We start from the raw sequence: 22893 nt of genomic DNA, 5'->3' as shown, positions 1-22893 counted from the left end.
CCCCCAGCCTCCCCGATATTAATAGCCCTGCATCGGCCCATCCAGCTGGCCTGGAGCCGCTCCCCATGCTCGAGTATCTCCCTTAGCCACCCCAGAAAACATTCAAAACATCTCTGCGCCTTGGTGTTCCTGACTGTGAAATGGGGATAGGGCTCCCGGTTTCCCACCAGCGCCGCGCAGGAAGAGGGTCAGGAGGAGGCCCAAAGCGCAGCTTCCAGAGCGGTCTGCAGCCACTATTGTTATTGTCATCTCCGTTGTACACGAGGAAACAGGTTCCCATGGCTTTCCCAAGCTCACACAGCGCCCTAGCGGCAGCGCTGGAACTTGAACCCCGGATCTCTGTCACGGGATCCAAGCCAATGCCCCCAAATTCTGCAGTCCCCAGGCCCAGTGCAACCTCTGGCCCGGTCCCGACCCGAGCGCCCTCGCCCCATTCGGCCCCTCCCCCCCACCCCCATATTTAGCGCGAATCCGATCCGGGGCTGGGCCCGGCGCTACTTAACGCGGCCCCGGTGTCCTGGAGAGCGCCGAGCTGAGCGAAGCCAGGCGCTCCGGCGAGATGATGATGGTTATGCAGCCCGAGGGTCTGGGGGCCGGGGAGGGGCCCTTCGCGGGCGGCGGCGGAGAGTACATGGAACAGGAGGAGGACTGGGACCGCGACCTGCTGCTGGACCCGGCCTGGGAGAAGCAGCAGCGGAAAGTGAGTACTAGCCCATTTCCTGATGGCAAAACTGAGGCCCGAGAAGCCGGTCAGTGTTGGGTTGTAGAGCCTGCAGAGTGCCACTCCCTCGCTCAGGCTCTTCCCATCAGCCCTCTGCTGTCCCCCAGGGCTGGAAGAGAGGGCTGGGAGCCCTCAGGAGGGGTTGAGGATGACAAGGAGAGTTTCTGGTGTGCCCCCCAGGATTCATTTCCCTGGGTCCACTGCCCTACTTCTCCTGGCGGGAACGGGTTGGCCTTAGCTCAGGAGATCCAAGTTTGGGGGTTTCTGGAAGAAGAATCTCTCCCACACCTACCCCACCTCTCTAGCTAGATATTCCCAGGCCCCACCCTGGCAGCCAGGCAACTAGTAAAGAGAGAGACTTGGGCATGTTGGGGTGGGGACAGCCACCCCAGATCCTTTCCCACCCTCTCCTCTGTGTTCTCTCCAGCATGGTGTCACCCTATTCTGATTGTCAAAGGAGGAAACTGAGGACTAGAAAGAGGCAGAAGTAGGACCCAAATCATATGCTTCAGAAAACAGGAACCCCTCCTCCCCCACCCTGAGGGTCTTTGCCCCTTGCTTGCCGCATTCCTACTCTTTCCCAAGATACCCCTCCCTGCCCCAGCGGCCCTGAGTCTGCTGAAAAGGCCACAGGACTGGGGAGGAGGGAGCCCTGGGTCCCCTTACGCAGTAACCTGACTCTCCGGCCAGATGGACACTTCGTGCTGAGGCAGCAGCTTGTGGGAGCTAGAGAGGGGCACATGGGCAGCTGCTGCTTTGGCCCAGCCTTGTAGGGTGCTCAGGCCCCCTCTCCCTGAGCTATTTTCACTCCCAGACTTTATCAAGTGGAGGGGGCAGGACACCTGGGTTCCCAGAAGAGAAGTGATCCAGGCTGGAGTGAAAAAAACCTTAGAGAGTGCCAGGCCAGGCGTAGGGAGGACACCACGAGGTTATGGGACCCTGCTCAACATTTGCCGACAGTATGACCCCAGGACTGGGCAGGAACAGGGGTGCTCAGTGAACTCGGCAAGATCTGAGAACCCCAGGATTTAGAATCAGAGCACCTCTACCGAGCTAGGTGACAGGAGGTGACTCCAGGGACCAGGAGGCTCAGCTGACAAGTTTCCCCTGGTGACAAGCTTCCCCTCAGGCTCCTCTTGCACCTGTCTCCAAGCCGGGCTGTGGTCCTCTGGTCCAGCAATCTCCCGGCGATGTCACTCCTGCCCCTGACTCCAGCTGCCATCTGCTATGCAACAACTCTTATCCTCACCCCCACCCGCCCAGGCCTCTCCCTGATCCGGGTCCATGGGCCCTTCTTAAGATACATGCCTCTCTGTAACTTGCCTTTGTCACTTAACAAAATATCAGGAATATCCTTTCAATCCAACTTACAGCCACCCACCTCATCCATTCATTCAGTGGCTGAGGAGTATAGATGCTCTGTAAATTTATCAGCTTCTCGGGATGCTGGACATTCTGGTCCGTTCTTTCTCATCCAGCATTGTTTATTACAATGTAACGAACATCTCTGCGCTCAGCATTAGCCCTGCCTCATCCCTGCTACTCTTCTGCATCTTGGAACACTCCCATCTCCTCCCACCTGATGCCTGAGTCCTCCTCTTCATTCAACCTCATTCAAAAATACCCACGCATAATTTCTTGAGAAGGTCCAACCATATGTCAGGCACGGTTTTGGGTGCCAGGAACTGGGCAGGGGACAAGCTCAGGGAGCTTGTACTCCAGCAAGGACAAATGTTTCTATCTCATCCACCTCGTCCTGCCACCTTCCCTTCAATGGACACCCTTTTTCTCTCACTCTAGTCCTGGTCACCATCTCCTCACTTTTCCCTTCTGCTCTGCCAAGTCTTCTGTCTCCACTCTGCAACCAGAATGAGTTTTTTAAAAAACGCCTTTCTGCCGGGCCCCCTCCTCTGCCTGAAAGCTTCCCTGACTCCCTGTTGCTCTCAGGGTCAAGTTCAAACTCCCTGGCTTAGCACCCAAGATCGTGCATGACCTGGCCACTGCTGCCCCTCCGGCCTGCCTCTCTCTCACCACTTATAGCCCAACACCCCCAGCTTCACTCCGGCAGTGCCCAGATAGCTGTAGCCCCGCAAACCTAGCAACTGTTTCTTCCTGCCAAGCACTTGCCCACGTGGCTGCCCCTGCCCAGAATGCCCTTGCCTGCCCTTCGCTGCCTGAATGATTTCTGCTCCTCCATCACAGCTCTCATCAAATATTAGCCTTCCCCAAGAGGCCCCCCCACCACCTGAATTAAAAAACCCCTCTGGAATCCCTGACACCAGTCTCTCCCGGCTCTTCTCAGACCAGCCTGACCCTTTGATTGACTGTGAATTCCTTTAGGGCAGGGACCACATCTCATTAAGAATCATGTTTGGACCTAGCCAGTTTGGCTCAGTGGATAGAGCATCGACCTGCGGACCAAAGGATCCCGGGTTTGATTCCGGTCAAGGACATGTACCTTGGTTCCAGGCTCCTCCCCAGCCGGGGCCCTGATCAGGGCTCCATGCAGGAGGCAACCAACCGGTGTGTTTCTCTCTGTCTTTCCCCCTCTCTTCGACTTTCCCTAAAAATCAACGGAAAAATATCCTCGGGGGAGGATTAACAACAACAACAATTTTTTTAAAAATCATGTTTTTGTCGAATGAAAGAATGCCACCTCCTTTTCCATGGAGGCCCCACCCAGACCTGCCTGCCCCCTGCCCCCTGCCCCATCCATTTCCAGGGCATCCCAGACTGCAGGGTTGGAAGGCACTACAGAGAGTCAACTGCCCTTCCTGTGCTTGGGGCCCCATCAAGTAGTGCTCAGCACTCAAAACACCTCCAGTGACAGGAAGCTCACCCCCTTCCCTTAGCAATGACAGCGCCCCAAGAACTTAAAGCATCATCTCCCAGGTCCGACTTCTAGGGCATCTGAAAAGCTGTTTGTGAGGAAGGGAAACTGGCTGAGGGAAAGAATTCCAAATAACTTCCAGGGCCACCTTCCGGGAGAACTGACCGTGTGGGAGGGCAATGCTCTAAATTCTAGAATCCTGCCAGGTCGGGGAAGAGGGACCTGAGACAACATGGAGTCTGATCCCTTAGCTGTACAAATGGGGAGACTGAGCCTACGAGAGGGCAAGCGAGGACTGGAGCCCAAATATGGATTCGACCAAGGACTTTATAGCTGATGGATCCAGGAGCATCCCGGGCCTGAAAGCTTGGTAGTTTGGTAGAAACTTGTGCACCAGGCTCCAGGTCACCCCATCCCCAGTACACACACAGCCATATGCCAGCCTTCCCATCCCAGACCAGCTTTTCAGATGCCCTAACTCTGGGGGCCAGGGGAGGAGAGTCACCTCCACAAACTAGATCAGCTGGGCCCGCGTGCCCAGCTGACCCTCCACAGCCTGCAAAGCTCTTGCACACGCATAGTCTATCTGGAGGCCAATTCACAACAGCCCGCAGAGGTCGATGGGACTCATATAAAAATACACAGGTGCACAGACCCTCGGGCAAAACCCTCAGAGCCAGATGTGCTTTGACCCAGAATTTTTCAGATTTTAAAACAGCTTTATCATCCTGCATTGGTCCTTGTTCCTCCGAGGGCCCCACACTTTGGAGTGTCTGCTTTATGATTTTCTAAATGCCCCTCCAGTGCTGGAGACTGCTCAAAGTCCAAACTGAGATCTGCATGGGACCCAGACCCCATTTCTCCTCTGCCAGGAGAATGAAAGCTCAGAGAGGGAAAGGGACTGGCCCAGATACACAGCAAATCAGTGACTGAGCCAGAACTTGAATCCAGGGCCTTGGGCCCTGAGATCTACCCCGATCAAGGAGCCTGAGCACTGTCCTCAGCACTAGGGTCTGAGCTCTGTTCTCCGCCCCCAGACTTTCACTGCCTGGTGCAACTCACACCTGCGCAAGGCAGGCACCCAGATCGAGAACATCGAGGAGGATTTCCGCAATGGCCTCAAACTCATGCTGCTCCTGGAGGTCATTTCAGGTGAGGTGTGCAAATCCGTGCACAGGGACCCCAGGACCTAGGGGAATCCCGAGAGCTGTGGGAAAATGGCAGCAGAGACTACAGGGGATTGGCGATGGAGGGGAAAGTTTGAGGACAAGGTCTCCAACTTCCTCTCATGACCTTTGACCCTTTACCTCTTCTTTTACACCCAGGAGAGAGGCTGCCCAGGCCAGACAAAGGCAAGATGCGCTTCCACAAAATTGCCAATGTCAACAAGGCCCTGGACTTCATTGCCAGCAAGGGGGTTAAGCTGGTGTCCATCGGGGCTGAAGGTGAGGTGACAGGAGGGGGCCTAGGCGGGGCTTGGGGGTTCCTGACATCAGCAAGTCACCTCTGTGAGCGTCAGTTTCCTCATCTCAACAGTAGGGATAACCATCCATGCCTCATGGGAGGGACTTAAGGAGCAAATGTGCCCCAAACGCCAGCCCATACCCTGATACCTAGACTGTGCTAGAATCAATTTTAAGTAAAACAGTTGAGTACCGACTAAGCACCAGCCCTGGGATGAGGGACCAGGCCCAGAGAGCAGAGCAGGGGGAGGTAGCTGAGGCTGGTAGCACAGGCCTTGAACCCCAGGTGGGATCTGCCCCATCCCCGCCCTGTAGAGATCGTGGATGGGAACCTGAAGATGACCCTGGGCATGATCTGGACCATCATCCTGCGCTTTGCCATCCAGGACATCTCTGTGGAGGGTGAGCAGGGGATGGTGGGGAGGAGCAGGTAAGGTGAGAGGACCTGGCCCAGACCCCTCCCCAACTAACACGCCCCCATCTTCATCCAGAAACCTCGGCCAAGGAAGGCTTGCTGCTGTGGTGCCAGCGGAAGACAGCGCCGTACCGCAATGTCAACGTGCAGAACTTCCACACCAGGTCTGTCCGCTGGTCAGCCCGAGCGCGTGGGCCTCTGCCAGGCCCTGGGGCCCAGAGCTGGCCCCTGTTACAAGCCGCAGGGGAGGAGAGGTGACAGCCGAGTTCCTGGAACAGTGTCTGAAAATAGGAGGGCTCAGTCAATGTTGAATTGACTCCAGGAGGGTGAGGGAGACTTCCAGGAAGAGGGCGCATTGGAGGTACTCCTGGGAGGGCATTCAGCCAGAGAGAACCTTGTGGGCAAGAGGCCAAAAACATCTAGAAATTGGTGGGGCCTAAGCCTGCGGCATGTGAAAGAATCACGGTGAGCTTGCGGGAGGTAGTCCACGTCTAGTAATCAAGTGCCTCAAATGCCAAGTCAAGGAGTTTAGACTTCACTCCATTGAACAGATGAGGCTGACCTGATGGGAATGCTTCTGGGGCAAGGGTAGGACAGGGCCTCAGCTTGAACTCGGGCTTGACCCACCCTCTTCTCTCTGTCCAGCTGGAAGGATGGCCTGGCCCTCTGTGCTCTCATCCACCGACACCGCCCCGACCTCATCGACTATGCCAAACTGCGCAAGGTTGGCCTCCGACACCCCCAGCCCCAACTCCCCAGAACCTCTGCCTTCCGCTGACCTTTAATCTCTGCCCCCTCATATCCGTCTCCATCTAGGATGACCCCATTGGGAACCTGAACACTGCCTTCGAGGTGGCAGAGAAATACCTGGACATCCCTAAGATGTTGGATGCAGAAGGTTAGAGTAAGACTATCTCATGGTCTAACCTCTACGTCTGTTCCTCCCTCCTCCTAGAAGGCCCTGCCCTTCACCTGGCTCCCTGGTCAGAGTCCTTTTGAGCCACTGGCCCTCTTCTCAGGCCCTCTAGCCCATCTCCCTGCCCCTCTCCACCTAGTGGATCCAGCCTCCCCTCCCCTTCTGGAATGGCTCCCCCTCTGCCTCATATCCCAGTTCCCTAGGTCTCTTGGAACATATTGGTCCCTCAAGACTGAGAGCTCCTCTGGGTCGGTGCTGCCTCTGGTCCCTGCGCCCAAGCAAGGCTTTAGTTAATTGAAACAGCAGCCCTGGCCGGTTTGGCTCAGTGGATAGAGCGTAGGCCTGCGGGCTGAAGGGTCCCAGTTCGATTCCAGTCAAGGACACATGCCCAGGTTGCAGGCTCGATCCCAGTAGGGGGTATGCAGGAGGCAGCCAATCAATGATTCTCTCATCATTGATGTTTCTATCTTTCTCTCCCTCTCCCTTCCTCTCTGAAATCAATAACAAAATATGTATTTTTTTAAATTGAAAAAGCAAACACTTTCTGAGCACCTGCTGTGCCTGGTACCCTGAATATGTGGGCATCGGTGGATGAGAACTTGGGGGAAAAGACAGACAGACAGAGTGTGGGATGGCTAGAAACACCAGGCAGTGCGGTCTGCTGCCTCATGAGGGCTGCAGTGTCTGTTCACTCACCCACTCCCACCTGGTTTCCTCACCCCACAGCGGGGGAGACTGCTGGACCCTGGGGTGATCAGACAGGGATTCAGAGAAGAGGAAGATGTTTTGGGTAGCTGGCAGCTGGCGGCCATGACTAGATGTTGCTGTCCCCTCCCATTCTAAGGGAGAGCTCTGCCTGGGTGGGGACTTGAGCCCATTTCCCACCCCTGGGTTTGGCCAATAAACTCCTCGCTGCCATCCCCAGATATCGTGAACACCCCAAAGCCCGATGAGAAGGCCATCATGACCTACGTTTCCTGCTTCTACCATGCCTTCGCTGGCGCTGAGCAGGTGAGGGGTTGTGGACTCAGGGCCCAATCTTGGAAGCATCTCAACATTTGGAGATGCCAGGCCCGTGGGTGGGAGTGCCACCATCCTGGCTGCACACACGCAGGCCTTGGGGGGCTCAGGCGTAGAGGCGTCTGGCCTGGAAGCTGCCTCTCCACCCTGAAAGATGTGCTCCCCTCATCCTTTTTTCTGTTTGTACGGCCCGGGGTTCACAGGCTTTACAGAGGGAGGCTGGGTTGGGGGTGTCTGTGGCAGCTTGTTCTGTGGCAGCCACTCTACCCCACCCCCACCCCCACAGGCAGAGACAGCCGCCAACAGGATCTGCAAGGTGCTAGCTGTGAACCAGGAGAATGAGAAGCTCATGGAGGAGTATGAGAAGCTTGCCAGTGAGGTGAGCCAGAGAGGGTCTTCCCATCCCCACCTGTGCTCTCCCCACCTGCTCTCTCAGGTCTGTGCTGGCCAAGTCTCCCTCGCCTCAGAGTAGCCTTGGTCTCCCCCAGCCTCCTCATGAAATCTTCACCCGGCTCCTCCCACCTTCTGCCTTTCCAAGCTCCTGGTCATTCACTCATCATTCATTCATTTCCTCATTCATTTATCCATTCACTCATATTTAGGTCGTCTTGTAGTTTTTGCTCTGTGCCAACTTATACTGGTCCTTGGGCTCAGAAACTAACCACCCTACTCCTTCCCAGACTAGTGGGGACCCCCCATTCTTCCCTTCAGACCCCGACTCTGCTTGAGCCAGGCCTTTTGGACACAACCTAGGTGTGGGTGTAGAGGGGCGGGTGAGGTGAACACGCCAGCCCAGAGCTCTCTGCTCTGCTCCTGCCTGGCCCTGACAGCTGCTGGAATGGATCCGCCGCACCGTCCCGTGGCTGGAGAACCGTGTGGGCGAGCACAGCATGAGTGCCATGCAGCGCAAGCTGGAGGACTTCCGGGACTACCGGCGCCTGCACAAGCCACCCCGAGTGCAGGAGAAGTGCCAGCTGGAGATCAACTTCAACACGCTGCAGACCAAGCTGCGGCTGAGCCACCGGCCCGCCTTCATGCCCTCCGAGGGCAAGCTGGTCTCGGTGAGCCGGGCCAGGGATGGGGTGATCCCGACGCGCCCATACTCTCTGGGTGACCCTGGGATCTGTGTCCCCTTCTGCACAACGGGTGAGCCATGATGGAGGGCACCTCTGCCTGCCCCACAGGACATCGCCAACGCGTGGCGGGGGCTGGAGCAAGTGGAGAAAGGCTATGAGGACTGGCTGCTCTCGGAGATCCGGCGTCTGCAGCGACTCCAGCACCTGGCTGAGAAGTTCCAGCAGAAGGCCTCCCTGCACGAAGCCTGGACCCGGGGTAGGCACGTCATGGGGCTTGATTCTGTCCCGGGGTGGAGACTGGAGAGAGTGGGGCTCCTGGCAAAGTGTGCCGGCCAGGGGTAGGGGCTCTGCCAGAAAGTTGGAGACTTGTTTCCTAGTCCCACCCTTGCTATGCAACCAGGGCACTGCCCCTCTTTGGGCCCCAGTTTCTTTATGTGTAAAGTCAGGCCCTTCACTGTCTTCCGGGTCTGGCCTTCTGGAGGTCTGCTCTAATATATTTGTCATTTAGCATTTTATTTGTATATGTGGCATGTATCCAAAGGAGAATCCCTAGCCCTAATGTCCCTTATGTTATGCTCAAAGTATATTGATGCCAAAATATTGCACGAGTCGCATATATTACTCTGTATGAACACAGTCATTCTGCATTCTGTCAGGATTTTAGTCCTACAAATGAATGACTCCTGCCTAAAAATAATGAACAAACACTAACAATGGATTATGGGTATAATAAATAATGATGGTTTGGTATAATAAGAAGTCCTTAAATATAAGGCCACTTATGTAACCCTGAGATCTCCAGACCTCTAAATTTCAATTACCTTTTCTGCAAAATGCAGAGGCACTCAGTAAATGGTTGCTGCTGCCATTATAAATGTTTTTATTTGCATAATTATGGTAATTGTCATTCTCCGAGCACTTTTAGGTTCATTATTTACTCATCCAACAAATATTCACAGAGTGTCTACCAAATGCCAGGCGCTGGGGACACTGGTGAGCAGAGGAAACCGCGTCAGGAGCTCATGGGCTCAGAGTCATTGGGAGGTAGTTCTCCATCAAATACCAAAACAGTACCCAGGGCCATCCCACACCACGCAGGGTCAGGGGACGCAGACGTCATTTGGGGCCATGTCCTGGAACAGGAGTTTCATTTAGATGAGAATGTCTGCGGTCACACAGCCCTACTCCCGGCCCCTGCTCCTCTTTCTGAGCAGGAAAGGAGGAAGTGCTGAACCAGCGCGACTATGAGTCGGCGTCGCTACAGGAGGTGCGGGCGTTAATACGGCGCCACGAGGCCTTTGAAAGCGACTTGGCGGCCCACCAGGACCGCGTGGAGCACATCGCTGCACTGGCCCAGGAGCTCAAGTAGGCGTGGCCCAGGAGCTCGAGTGGGCGTGGCCCAGGGCCGGGTCCGCCCCCGGAGACAACGCCCCTCCCTGCCCGACCCCGCCCCGATCCTCATTGCCTTCAAGACCGTTCTCCCTTGTTCGGCAAGCCAGCCTTGTTCCCTTAGTCTTTTCCCATCACCACTTGCTCCTCCCCTCCTCCCTTATCCCCATCCTCCTATCCGACCCCGCTCTGCCGCCCACACTCTTCCCTACTCACAACCCCTCCCCACCCGCCCTTGGCCGCCCGCTCCCTTCAGCTTCGCACCGGGTTTGCTCCCGCCTTGGCACCTCCTCCAGTAAACCCGCCCCTTTTCTTATAACCCTGCCCCTTCACTCAAAATCCTTGAGGGCCAAGCTGAAACCATTGGGCACCCCTATTCCCCTAGGTAGGGTCACGCTGGGAACGCCCCCTTCAGGAAAGCCCGGCTTCACCCTGCCCTGCCCTGGCTTTCTTACACCTTCACCACAACCCGGGGTGTGGATCAGGAGGAAATCTGGGCTGCAGTCTGGCCCCCAGTCACCCCCTCTTCTCGCCCCCAGTGAGCTAGACTACCATGAGGCTGCCTCAGTGAACAGCCGCTGCCAGGCCATCTGCGACCAGTGGGACAACCTGGGCACGCTGACCCAGAAGAGGCGGGATGCGCTTGAGGTGAGGCTGGGGGCTGGACACTGGAGACAGGTGAGGGGGCCCGTTGGGCCAACTGCTGACTCCGCCATTCCTGTGGCCTTCAGAGGATGGAGAAGCTGCTGGAGACCATCGACCAGTTGCAGCTGGAGTTTGCACGGCGGGCAGCACCTTTCAACAACTGGCTGGATGGTGCTGTGGAGGACCTGCAGGACGTCTGGCTGGTGCACTCCGTGGAGGAGACCCAGGTGGGCGTGGGGGTGGGAGGGCTGGGGCTGCAGGAGATGACAGGGAAGCTGGCCTAAAATCCTGTCGGCCACTCCCTTAGGCTCTTGAGGAATGGGGGGAAGGAAAACCTGTTTCTTTTTTTTTTTATTAAGATATTATATGTGTACATATCTTACCATTGCCACCCCCCATCCCACTCCCATATATGCCCTCACCCCACAGAGTTTTGCATCCATTGGTTATGCTTATATGCATGCATACAAGTCCTTTGATTGATCTCTTATCTCCCCCACCTCTCCCTAACTTTCCCCCTGTAATTTGACAGTCTGTTTGATGCTTTACTGTCTCTGTATCTTTTTGTTCAAGTTTATAATGTTCTTTATTATCCATAAATGAGTGAGATCATGTGGTATTTTTCTTTCATTGACTGGCTTATTTCACTTAATAATGTTCTCCAATTCCATCCAGGTTGCTGCAAATGGTAAGAATTCCTTCTTTTTTATGGCAGCATAGTATTCTATTGTGTAGATGTACCAGTTTTCTGATCCAGTCATCTGCTGAGGAAAACCTGTTTCTGAGAGCTTGACTGGGAGACAGGACTGGGTCCTTGAGCCAGCCCTGCCCTAGACCCACGGGATGGCCTGGAGCCCGGTGCTGCCCTTTCTGTCACTTACAGGAAGTGGGGGTCCTGGCTGATCCTTCCTGCCTGTTGCCCTCAGAGCCTGCTGACAGCACATGAGCAGTTCAAGGCGACGTTGCCTGAGGCTGACAGAGAGCGGGGTGCCATCCTGGGCATCCAGGGTGAGATCCAGAAGATCTGCCAAACTTATGGGCTGCGGCCCAGCTTGACCAACCCCTACATCACCCTCAGCGCACAGGACATCAACACCAAGTGGGACACGGTCAGTGCTGCCTGTGGCCTCCCCCTGCTTCCCACCTGCTCCTGAGAGCTCTGACCACCCTGAAACCTCAGGTGTCCCAAAATAAGGGTCTGGGGTCTGCCACAGACTCTATGTCAGTGATGGGCAACCTTTTGAGCTTGGTGTGTCAAACTTCGCCAAAAAACTGAGCATAACTCGGGTAGTGTGTCACTTTGAGGGAAAAACTAACTCCAAGACTCTAGTCGCAAATGTTTCATCCTCAGGAGCAGCAAATGTTTCATCCTCGGCATGCGGCCGCGTGTCATCAGAAATGGCTACGCGTGTCAGTGCTGACACACGTGTCATAGGTTCGCCATCACTGCTATGTGGTGCTGGACAAGTCACCTTGCCTGTCGGCCTTATCTGTAAAGAGGCCCTAACAGCAGCATTTTCCTGTCAGGCCTGATGTGAAGTCTAATGAAATCTGGTGTGTGGGCATCCTTTACAAAACAGTTAGTTATAAAAGAAGTTGATGCCCCATTTACTGATGAGGAAACAAGCCTAGAGAGGTTGAGTGATTTGCCCAAGAGCCTGCCCATCAAGCCCTGGCACCTTGGTTCAGAGCAGCAGGGGTTGTTTGAGGGGCAGTACTCCTCCAGAGCTGCCCTGGCACAGCCACTCCCCTTTCAGGTCCGAAAGCTGGTGCCCCACCGTGACCAGATGCTGCAGGAGGAGCTGGCACGGCAGCAGGCGAATGAGAGGCTCCGGCGACAGTTTGCAGCCCAGGCCAATGCGATTGGGCCCTGGATCCAGGGGAAGATGGAGGTAAGGCTTGGACAGTGGGGCAGGAGCTGGGCCACCAAGAGCTGGGAGTTCTCATCCTGCCCGGGTCCCCCTGCAGGAGGTGGGGCGCCTGGCAGTGGGTATGGCTGGCTCTCTGGAGGAGCAGATGGCTGCACTGAGGCAGCAGGAGCAGAACATCATCAACTATAAGAACAACATTGACCGGCTGGAGGGCGACCACCAGCTGCTGCAGGAGAGCCTGGTGTTCGACAATAAGCACACCGTCTACGGCATGGAGGTGGGGAGGTGGCACTGGCTGGGAAGCTTGGCGAGGCCACACCTGGAAATAGCACGTCTGTTCCAGGAGGGTCCCCAATTCAGCTTGGCCAGATCCCCCAATGTACCTGTGGGGATAGTGAGACCCACGAGTGATAAGTGACCTGTCCAGAATCATATAGCAGTCTAAAGCCAGGCCAGATTGGCCATGGATGGTTGATCAATACTAATACATAATAAATCATCAAACTTTAAGGCAGAAAGGGCCACTGGAGGTCACTCAGAGGAACCTCCAGATGGGTACAGAGGCCCAGAGAGGAGGACTTACCCAGGGTCTCACAGTGGGTTGGGAGTGGAGCTAGAGCTTGTGGCCAGGCACTGGCTGCCCACTTAGCCCATCTCCTGCTCTCCCAGCACATCCGTGTGGGCTGGGAGCAGCTGCTCACCTCCATTGCCCGCACCATCAACGAGGTGGAGAACCAGGTACTGACCCGAGACGCCAAGGGCCTGAGCCAGGATCAGCTCAATGAGTTCCGGGCCTCCTTCAACCACTTTGACCGGGTCAGAAGGGCCCAGCCTAGTGGGGTGGTGGACTTGAGGGCTGGTGGGGTTTGAGGACCAAGCCTGACACCCACTTACTCACTACAGAAGCGGAATGGGATGATGGAGCCTGATGACTTCCGGGCTTGCCTCATCTCCATGGGCTATGACCTGGTGAGTGCCCCTCACCCTCCTCCCCTCAGTACCCTGTCCTACATATGGATCACCTGCTATGTGCCTCCCACCTCAACATCCATGATCTCATTTTCTCCTCACCACACCCATTGAGGCTAGGGGAATTAGACCATTTCAGACAGGGGCTATCAAAGGCTCACAGAGGCAGATTAACTTGTTCAAAGATACAAAGCTGGAAATCTGGACCTAGTTCTGTGTCTCCAAAGCTTGAGCCTGCAACATTTTACTCCCTGTAGTGCACGAGTCCCAGGAAAAAGACCAGGACCAATGGGCAGAAAGGGCACTGCCACAGGCAGAAAGCAGGTTCAGCTGGTAGAAAGGACTTCCTAAAGGCAGAGCTGACAGGCTGCAGTCTATGGAGAAAGGGAGCACCCTGTTACTGGGGTTGTGCGGCCAAGGCTGGACAGTCCTCAGGAGGGGACATGTAGAGCCCTCCTGGCTTTAGCACCCATGGGCATGATGCCCGGCCTCTATCCCTACAGGGGGAAGTGGAGTTTGCTCGCATTATGACCATAGTGGACCCCAATGCAGCTGGGGTGGTGACCTTCCAGGCCTTCATTGACTTCATGACCCGAGAAACAGCCGAGACGGATACAACTGAGCAAGTTGTGGCCTCCTTCAAGATCCTGGCGGGAGACAAGGTGGGTCCCTGGCACGGAGGAGCTGGCGGGCTGGGGCAGGGAATAAGTAAGACCTGTGGGCCCTCAATACCTCTTCTCCCCCAGAACTACATCACTCCTGAGGAGCTGCGGCGGGAGCTCCCAGCTGAGCAGGCCGAGTACTGCATCCGACGAATGACACCCTACAAGGGGTCTGGGGTTCCAGCTGGAGCCCTGGACTACATGGCCTTCTCCAGTGCCCTCTATGGAGAGAGTGACCTCTAACTTCAAACCCTGATGAGGTTTTCCATGCAAGTAGGAAAGAGGGTGTTCCCTCTGACTGGTCCCATCCACCCCTCAGAGCAGGACCCCTAAGGATGACCAGCAGACTGTCTCAGAATAAAGATCCATCCACGGGTTTCACTCCATCTCCTTTTGGTTCCTGAAGCAGAAGCTGGGCCCTAGGCTCCTGGGCAGGACTAAATGCCTGACCTTAACCCTCCAGGGGTCCCCACCACCCCTCCTTGACCTCAGGGACTGAGCATTCACACCACATTGGAGCTGAGGACACCTCTTTATTGCTGTTAGAAAAGGGTGGTTACAACAGTCTGTCTAGACATGAAAGGGGATACTGTCCCCTACTCCAGGGGACCAGAATTTATAACGTCAGAGAAAAGCCAGGTCAGGAAGCCAGAGCCTGCTGAGGACAAGCTGATTTAAGACCAGAATACCTGCTTCCCACCTGTTCCTTGCCTGAGCCCAGGGTTCTTGGCCCAGCTCAGCTGCCAAGACATCATCCTTTACCCCAAGACCCTCCTAGCTACCACAACTTAACAAAGGTGCAGCTGGGGAACTTCAGAGTGGGAGTTGGGTGGAGGGGATAGGGGCTGTACCCCTCGCCCAAGTGCCCTTTGCTCACCCTGAAGCACCCGGCACCCATCCCTGAGCCAGCTGTGCCTCCTGGGGAGGGGCCTGGAAATGCAGGTCAGGCTCGGGGAGGGACTGTCCTGGTCAGCACCAGGTCCTGAGCTGGTGCTCCTCAGTTCACTACTGCTGAGCTGGCCATGACATTCACACCACAGGCCCCAGACCCACGATGCAAGTAGTAGTAACCCTGGAAGAGAGGGAAAGGGGGGGGTTGGTGAGGGCACTAGGGCAGGGTGGCGGCTGGAGGGCCAAGGGCTGAGCAGGCAAGACTCACCTCCTCACCCCAGTCAGTGCCCCAGCTGTTCTTGATGGCCCAGAAGGGAACATCAGAGCCTGGGAAGTAGTGGGGAGTGCAGGGAGTCAGGGCCCCAAGCACTCTGCACTCTTCAAATATCTGCTGTGGGCCTACTGTGTGACAGGTACTAGGAAAAGAGCAGAAAACAGACAGGCCCACCTACCACCCTCCTGGAGACCTGGGGCTCTTGGGTTCAGGAAGGGTACCTGCCTACTCCCCTCATGCAGGTTAGTCGTCCGTACAGTTTAACCTCCTACTGCCTCAGCCTTCCCATCCACAGAGGGGAAGGATGATCCCACCTGGCCCACAGCTGGGGACAAGGTTCCCAGGCTTTCCCCAGATTTCCCCCTAGAGTCCTGAGATGATGTGGTTCAACCTCTGCCTGTGACCTGGGGTGGGTGGGCAGAGAGGGGGTCAGCAGAACTCACGGTTGCCATAGCCCACAAGCAGTACAGCATGGTCAATGAACCAAGGACTGCAGAGAGGCCTCAGTGGGTGGGAGATTCCATGGCGGTAGAACTGAGGAGGGAGAATAAGCAATAGGGGGCCACCTCCAAGGAGAGGTAGGGGAGGAGTCAGCAAGAAATGGAGCAGGGGCAGCGGGGCTAGGGCCTTACCTGCATGCCAAAGGCGTTGATGGCAATGGAGATGGGGCCGTTCTTGGCCAGCCAGGCCGCCAGCTCTGAGACAGGGGAGGGGCAGTATCAGGGGCACCCAGGCCCCAGCCTCACGTGGCCTGTCCCCATCCCATCCCTCACCCACCTTGCTCATTGTGGCTTAGCTCTACTGAATCATTGATGTAAACCTTGACCTTCTCTGCAGAGAAGCTGCAGGTCTGCAAGTGGCCACTGTAGCTGTAGTCATCCTCTGTCTCCAGCCCTCCTGGGCAACCGTGGGGAGTAGATGGGGAAGTAGAGAAAAGGTGGACTCTGTTTAGCATACACTCCTCTTCTCCTAGCCAGAGGCTATGCTAAGCCCCTTATCCACAGGCTTCCCATTCCTCATCTACCCCAGAACACAGGCCATCCCCTCTGAGGAAAAGCCTCAATCTAGTGTCAACTCAGGGGGTTGAGGGAATAACCAGTGAGAAATGTGGCAGAGATGGAACTCAGGCCCCCACTGCTGACTCCTTGCTTGTCCCTGCTTTCCTAGGACTCTTGACCTTGGCTTGCTTGTCCTGCTCTGACAGGACTCAGCCCTGACTATGCCCAGCGCTTATAGGGCATGTGTGGGTCCCAATCTGGCCCCGATCCCGCCAGGCTTCCAGACCACTTTCTCTATGACCACTTCAGTCCCTCAGGCCTTTATCCTTTTCTCTGCAGCCCACTGCTTGACTGAATTGCCTATTTAATTCAACACCTCCCCTCAAGAGTGAGGTGTGTTACTACCTGGTTTAGCAGTGGCTAGAAATACAGACCTCCAAGCAAGAAAAATATCAAGACCCTGTTATGTGCCAGGAACTTGACACGTTTCCTCACTTGATACTCAAGGCAATCCTATGAGGTGGGCATGAGCCCCATTTCACAGATGAGGCAACTGAGGCTCTGAAAGAGCTGACTTGCCCAAGGACTTCAACCAGAAGGGTCAGCAAGAAGGCTTAAACCCAGTTCACATGATTCCCATGCTTATGTCTCTCCCCCTCACAAAATGTGACTTCAGGTGGAGGGAGAAGTGGCTCCCACTGTCCCTCCTGACCCCATTAATGCATACCCAAAGTCTTTATGGCCGAATAGGCGTTGGAGGGCAAGCCACCCATGCAGGCCTTGTCCACTCTGTCACAGTCCACGAGCTCTAGGAGATATAAGGCCAGTCACAAGGAGCCCTTGGGAGGAGCTGGGCTGGGCACAGGGGTCAGAGCAGGATGCTCACCCTGCTCAGAGAGGGAGAGTAGGTCCCCCCGTTTCAGGAACCACTGGCCCTCCACGTTGCCAGTAACTGAGAAGGCCCAGCAAGAACCACACATGCCCTACAAGAGATGGGCAGAGTCAGGGCGGGGTCTCTTCCCAACCCCAGGGCAATCCTCATGTCCCACCCTCACTTCTGAGGGGTCCAACCTGGTTCTTGACTTTGGTGACAGCCCCTTCTTTCCTCCAGTCCCACTCAGGTGGGGCAGGGTCGCCAACGGACTTGACTGGGCGCATCTTCTTGCCAGGCTCCCCTTTTAGGAGGGGATTCAGGTAGATGGTGCGGAACTCCTCCTCTGTGGGCAGAGGTGGGCAGCGGATGGGGGGGGGGGGTGTTTCTAAGCCAGTCCTGATCAGGGCCTTAGAAACAGATCCTGTCTCTTCTAGGCTCCATGATGGCTCTGGCCACCAGCCCTACCTGTGAGGTCACTGAACTTGGTGACTCCATACTGAGCTGTGCCACGGTCTAGAGCCTGGATCTTCTGTGCTCGTATCATGTTATTGATAAAGATGGACATGCGCCACTGGGCTTCTGAGGACCAAGGAGCAGGAGAGGAGGGGCTCAGACAGATCTCCAGGCAGATCATAAAGGAGGGGTGCTTGGGGTTAACTGGCAGAGGTTTCCCTGGGGAGTAGGTGGGCTCTGTAAGCTCAGGAAGGACAGACCCTGGAGCAGGTAAGGGTGGGGGGTAGACCTGCAAGTGATAAGATTGGAAGGTGTGATAAACTTTTGGGGCCAAACTGGGATGATGACTTCCCAGGTGTGAAGGCAGAACCAGAATGGGCTCCAAAGAGCACCCCAGACAGGAGATCATAGGAAAAGGCCATCATGCCCGGGGCCTCCAGCAGAGAAAATCTGTCCTTTGCCCCATCCCACTCTACCCAGAATGATGGAGGCCCATGGTTTCTGACCAGGAAGATCAGATGGGAGAAAGAGTCAGATCCCTGAGGTAGCAGCCCAATCCTGGGCAATTGGGCAAGAGCTTAGGGATTTAGGAGTCCTTGAAAGGATGCACTACCTCTCCTGTCCTTCCCCTCCCAACACCAAGGTGCCAAAGTGGGGGAAGGCCTGATCTAATTGGGACGGGTACACCCCAGGCTGGGTCCTCACCCTCCTCTGTCTCATATGTCCGGTTATAGGTGGTGATAAAGTCCTTGAAGAGCGAAGCCATTTTCACATAAAAGTCCTGGAAAGGCAGAGGGGTCTTGACAAGGAGTCCTTCTCAGATTGACCAGGGCGCCCCAGGCCAGGGTGAGGGGAAGAGAGGAGATAGAAGGCAGCAGCCAGCTCCCCGGAGAGAGAGGGGCTCCTCACCTGGGGTAGAGGGTCCCTGTCCAACAGTGGGAGGAATGGACTGAAAGTCTCATTTTTGTCATCTGGATAGGATTGGAACAAAGAAATCAAGGCTGAACCCTGAATGAAGTCTGATCCAGGCTATCCCAGCAACCTTGGGTATCCCAGCACCTTTAATCTTGGTATCCACTGGGCCACAGTCCTGCTTCAGCAACGCATGTTTTCCTAGCTCAGAGAAGACTTCAAAGCTGCAGAGCTAGGGGGAGAGGAGAAAGCCAGTCTGGGGCCCTCGGCTAGATGGCGCTGGAGGCTCCCCAGATGAGGATCACCCCCAAGGCAATCACCTCCACAGTGGAGACATCTTACCTTTTAAAGCATGGTCTCTGGCCCCGCGGCCAGGGAAGTGACCTGAGTAGCTGTTGCCTCAGATCCCTTCCCTTTGGCTTGACCCACCTTCCTAACTGCTGCCAGAGTCAGCCTGGGGACAGGGAACTGAGGGAGGCCCATCACTCACCAGGGTTTTCTTAGACACAGGGAGCTGGCACACCGTGGGGTCGTTGCAGGGCAGCTCCTCCAGCGTCACCTTCAGAGAGTACAGCGACCCCCGGCCCGCCTGGTTGGAGGGGTGGGTGGGGCGGGTGAGGCGGGCACAGCCACTCCCACCTCAGCCCCGTCTTCTTGGGTCCCACAGCCCCACCGCGCCTCCTCCCCCATCCCAATCAAAGGTGTCCCGCCGTCCAGGGCCCCCACCCTAAGTTTAGGCCAAAGTTCCTATCTCTCGGACTAGGGCCCCGCGTCCCCGCCCCAGCCGCGTCCTCACTCGGCGGACGCGACCGCTCACGGTCCCCAGCACGGCCCGCGCCCCGGCAGCCAGGCCGCGGTTGTACGTGTCCAGGGCGAAGCGGGCGGGCCGCCGCAGCAGCTCCGGGGACGCGGGCTCCCAGGCCTGCGCGCCGGCGTCTCGGCGGGGCGGGGCGGGGGTAGCGCCCGGGAGCAGCCCCAGCAACCACAGAAGCGGCAGCCAGGACGCCATCGCGAGGGCGAAGCCGGCGGCGGAACCCACAGGCTGCTCCGGCCAACCGACCGGACCGAGCGGTCTAAGACCTTGGGATCAGAGCTCCCGCCCCGCTCCTGGGCGCTGGCCAATGGACGTCCGTTTGGGGCGCCTGCGCACTCATTTGTTTACGCGAGGCACGTGGGGCGCGCTGACTGCGCAGGTGGGTGGGGTCCAGCCCGGCAGGGACCAGCGGGTCCTGGCACCACCCACGTCTGCAGGAGCCCCAGCCTGGGAATAATCCTTTTAGGTCTTTGGAGCTAGCCTAAGAATAAAAATAACATTTGTTGCATTTTTATTATATGTTAACATATAATCGTTGTAGCAATCCTGCGAAGTAGATGTAATCCCAATTTAATAATTAAGGAAATAGAGGCTTAGAGAGATTAAGCGGTTTACCAAACTCGGACAAGTGATGGAGCAGGACTTGAACCCAGGGAGTTGGCCTCGGAGCCTGGATTCACAGTTCGATTCTTCTTTGAGGCCTCTCTTCTCATCAGCAAAATGGCAGCTAATATTCCCTGGATTGGCAGTTAGTTCCTCAGGCTATTGTGAGGGTCAAACAAAACCATGCAACCATTCAGGTCTCAGGGCCTAGCAAGAGGAGATGTTAGGACAAGGGTCTCAAGGTCTGGGCAATTCTTACTAAATACTATACTTGCTAAATATTAAAATGTGGCACAGTATTTTGCAGGCCAGCTGTAAATAGGATGAGCTTGACATTAAGGCAACTGAAATCAATGAGTAATTGACCAAATAGTGTATGTAAGCAATGGTAAGCTTCTGGGAGATGGAGCTTTGGGTATGAATCCCCTCTTCTTTACTTGCTGTGAGTAAATAAAACTACCTTGCAGCAACCACATCTCCTTCTTGAATAGAGCACCCCAAGGGCAAACCACTTGAATTGGATAACAGCGGCATGAACAGTTCCATTAGGTTAGTGCTGTCTACTGGAGCTCACAGTCTAGTGGAGAGACAGATGAGAAAAAGAAATGTTCCTGCATGACATGCCAAGCTGAGGGAGAAGAAAAAGGGAAGAGAGCATTTAAGGGAGTTGGAGAAGTCACAGAGTGGGTGGAGGGTCACCTTATACTTGGAGAGTGAGGGAAACCGACGTTAAAGATCACCTAGTCTAGTCCTGGCAGGCGTGACTCAGAGGGTACACATTTTAAAGGGCCTGATGCTGTTTCACTTTGGTTAGCAAACTACAACCTGAGGGCCAGGTCTGGCAGACTGCCTGTTTTGTAAAGAAAGTTTTATTGGAACACAGCCTTGTCCATTTAGTTAAGCTATTATCTCTAATTGCTTTCACATGACAAAAGCAAAAATGAGCCTTGTGACAGAGACCATAACGCTCACAAAGCCAAAATATTTTACTATTTGATCCGCCACAGAAAAAATCTGCTGACCCTGCCGTAGTGTTTCTTGCCTGGGTCATGTGTAACTTCTGGAGAATGCAGCAGTATTCCAGGGGAGAAGCCAAAATATAAATGCTAAATGTAGCATGTCTTCCCAAGGGGCAGTTTAATTCAAATATAATTTCAAGCATCATTTTTATATTAAAATAAATATAAAATATTATGAAGTAGGGTGTAAATTTTGCATAACTTTCAAAAGTAAAAGACTTTAAAGAAATTTTTCTCATGCCTTTCAAGTCAGCACTGCTTCCCTCTACTTCCTCCACGCCCCAATCCCTCATACCTGACCAAGATGCTTGTTTATGTTCCTCCATTCAAAGGGAAACTGGGGTGGGAAAGTTGAGAAATGCTATTTTTATACAAAGTGGAAGTTTATGTGCCAGCAAATGGTGAGTGGTGGAGGTCTGAGGCTTTTACATGACCTCTGCCAGCAGGTGAGGCAGGCTGTGTCTAAGAGCTCTTACCACCCTACCTCACAGAATCAGTACACCAAGAAGACACATGGAGGCTTCTGGGTCACACAGACCTGGGCTTGGATCCTGGCTCTCCCACTGGCTACCTTTATGACCCTGGGTAAGTGACTTTACCTAGCTGAGCCTTCATTTTACCAGCTGCAAGATGGCGATTAAAATACATATTTCATAGGTGGCCATGAGAAGTCTAAGAAATCATGCAGGGAAAGTGTTCTGCACAAGGTAACTATTAACATGTTAGCTAAATTTCCAGAATATATAAAGAGTGCTGAAAAATAAAGAAAACAAAATAGTCAAAATCAATTGAAAAGTGGGCAGAAAGCATGGGCATTGTACCGGAAAGGAAATAAAAATAGCTTTAAATGTATGAAATGTGCAACTTCACTCATAAAATAAGAACGCAACTCAAATAAGATACCATTTTTTTACCTACTGATGGTAAAGATTTTAAAATTTGATAACATTCTATTGTTGAGAGTGGGGAAAAAAGTATAGTCATACAATATTGATGATAGTGCAAGTTGTGGAGGGTAATCAGTAATATCTATCAAAATTATAAAAGCTTATGCTTAGACATAATTCCACTTTCAGGAATTTAAACTATAGAAATAGTAGCAATCCTAAATAGACCAATGAGGATTTTTAGAGCATTGTTTTTTTTTTGTTTGTAAATGTCCAATAATAAATAAATAAATATACACACAGTGGAATACCATATAGCTATCAACAAGAATAAGTCAGCTCAATGTATATTGATATGGAATGAGCTTGAGGCATGTTACATGAAAAAAGGAGCAAAACAGAGGTACAACCCTGGCCGAGTAGCTCAGTTGGTTAGAGCATCGACCTGATACACCAAAATTGAAGGTTCGATCCCTAGTCAGGGCACATACAAGAATCAACCAATGAATGCATAGTAAGTGGAACAACAAATCAATCTCTCTCAAAAGAAAGAAATCAATAAAAATAGTTCAAAAAGCAGAGGTACTGCATGCTCGTTATAAACATATGCATAGATAATAGATACACATACGCTCATATGTGCATAGGCTATATTTGAACTAGTTTATACAGTGGCCTAGGAGGCCTTACATGACCTAACTTGCCCCTTGGCACCTTGTCATGACCCCTCTGACTCATCTCTCCCCCAGCTCTGCTCCACCTACCCTGGCCACCTTGCTTTCTGAGACACCCCACTTATCTGCCTGCCTTAGAGTTTTGCAATGGCTGACAGGTAAGTTGTCCTAAACAGGGCTCACTTCTTCCCCTCCTTCAACCCTTTGCTCCAACCTTCTCTTCCCATTGAGACCTATACTGACCACCCTAATTAAAACTACATCCCTCACCCTTTATTTCCTCTTATCCTACTCTTTTTCTTTTTTTCACAGTACTTGTCAACTGCTAACATTTTATTATTCAATGTGTTTAGGTGCTATGTTTATGGCTTATTGTCTATTTCCCTCCAGTAGAATGTAAACTACAAAGGGTAAGGATCTTTGTTTTTTTATATTTACTTTTTTTTAAATTTATTAATTTCAGAGAGGAAGAGAGAGGGAGAGACAGATAGAAACATCAATGATGAGAGAGAATCAT

At 54.0% G+C, this 22893-nt stretch overlaps 2 protein-coding genes across 4 annotated transcripts; one reads left to right on the top strand and one right to left on the bottom strand.

The window, feature by feature from the left end:
* The first annotated feature begins 559 nt into the window (after window positions 1-559).
* Window positions 560-14278, top strand: ACTN3 (actinin alpha 3). Its single transcript, XM_008146898.3, has 21 exons — window positions 560-700; window positions 4589-4703; window positions 4877-4996; window positions 5330-5416; window positions 5506-5593; window positions 6075-6153; window positions 6246-6327; window positions 7271-7356; window positions 7652-7744; window positions 8196-8426; window positions 8550-8697; window positions 9656-9806; window positions 10370-10478; window positions 10562-10702; window positions 11402-11584; window positions 12233-12367; window positions 12444-12623; window positions 13016-13162; window positions 13250-13315; window positions 13819-13977; window positions 14062-14278. The coding sequence occupies exons 1-21, from the start codon at window positions 560-562 to the stop codon at window positions 14218-14220; spliced, it is 2700 nt and encodes an 899-aa protein (XP_008145120.2). The 3' UTR covers window positions 14221-14278.
* Window positions 14279-14490: 212 nt separating this feature from the next.
* On the bottom strand, window positions 14491-19488 carry CTSF (cathepsin F). 3 transcript variants are annotated; one of them, XM_028153827.2, is made up of 14 exons: window positions 19176-19488; window positions 18870-18968; window positions 18527-18611; window positions 18377-18438; window positions 18173-18248; window positions 17480-17593; window positions 17212-17357; window positions 17027-17123; window positions 16868-16948; window positions 15920-16039; window positions 15775-15839; window positions 15586-15676; window positions 15137-15195; window positions 14491-15049 (listed from the first exon to the last, which is right to left on the bottom strand). In XM_028153827.2, exons 1-14 carry the CDS (start codon window positions 19386-19388, stop codon window positions 14975-14977), a joined length of 1383 nt encoding a protein of 460 aa, XP_028009628.2. In that variant the 5' UTR covers window positions 19389-19488; the 3' UTR covers window positions 14491-14974. The 3 variants fall into 3 exon arrangements, with proteins under 3 accessions (XP_028009628.2, XP_054580605.1, XP_028009629.2); XM_054724630.1 differs by having other exon boundaries at window positions 18870-18938; XM_028153828.2 differs by lacking the exons at window positions 14491-15049; window positions 15137-15195 and adding an exon at window positions 15202-15284.
* Between the last annotated feature and the right edge of the window lie 3405 nt (window positions 19489-22893).

The sequence above is a fragment of the Eptesicus fuscus genome, chromosome 13, assembly GCF_027574615.1.
Source record: "Eptesicus fuscus isolate TK198812 chromosome 13, DD_ASM_mEF_20220401, whole genome shotgun sequence".
Taxonomy (NCBI): Eukaryota; Metazoa; Chordata; class Mammalia; order Chiroptera; family Vespertilionidae; genus Eptesicus; species Eptesicus fuscus.
Note: the sequence above shows the minus strand (reverse complement) of the source record. Positions and strands in the feature narration are given on the sequence as shown.

Bases quoted from the DNA above. Each gene is read 5' to 3' on its own strand.
- CTSF (XM_028153827.2), bottom strand. From the start codon at position 19,388: ATGGCGTCCTGGCTGCCGCTTCTGTGGTTGCTGGGGCTGCTCCCGGGC. The intron at 17,594-18,172 runs GTGAGGACCCAG...CTTGGTCCTCAG, and splicing joins GACATATGAGACAGAGGAGG to AAGCCCAGTGGCGCATGTCC. The intron at 16,040-16,867 runs GTATGCATTAAT...ACGGTTGCCCAG, and splicing joins TTCGGCCATAAAGACTTTGG to GAGGGCTGGAGACAGAGGAT.
- ACTN3 (XM_008146898.3), top strand. From the start codon at position 560: ATGATGATGGTTATGCAGCCCGAGGGTCTGGGGGCCGGGGAGGGGCCC. The intron at 5,594-6,074 runs GTCTGTCCGCTG...CTCTCTGTCCAG, and splicing joins GTGCAGAACTTCCACACCAG to CTGGAAGGATGGCCTGGCCC. The intron at 7,357-7,651 runs GTGAGGGGTTGT...CCACCCCCACAG, and splicing joins CCTTCGCTGGCGCTGAGCAG to GCAGAGACAGCCGCCAACAG.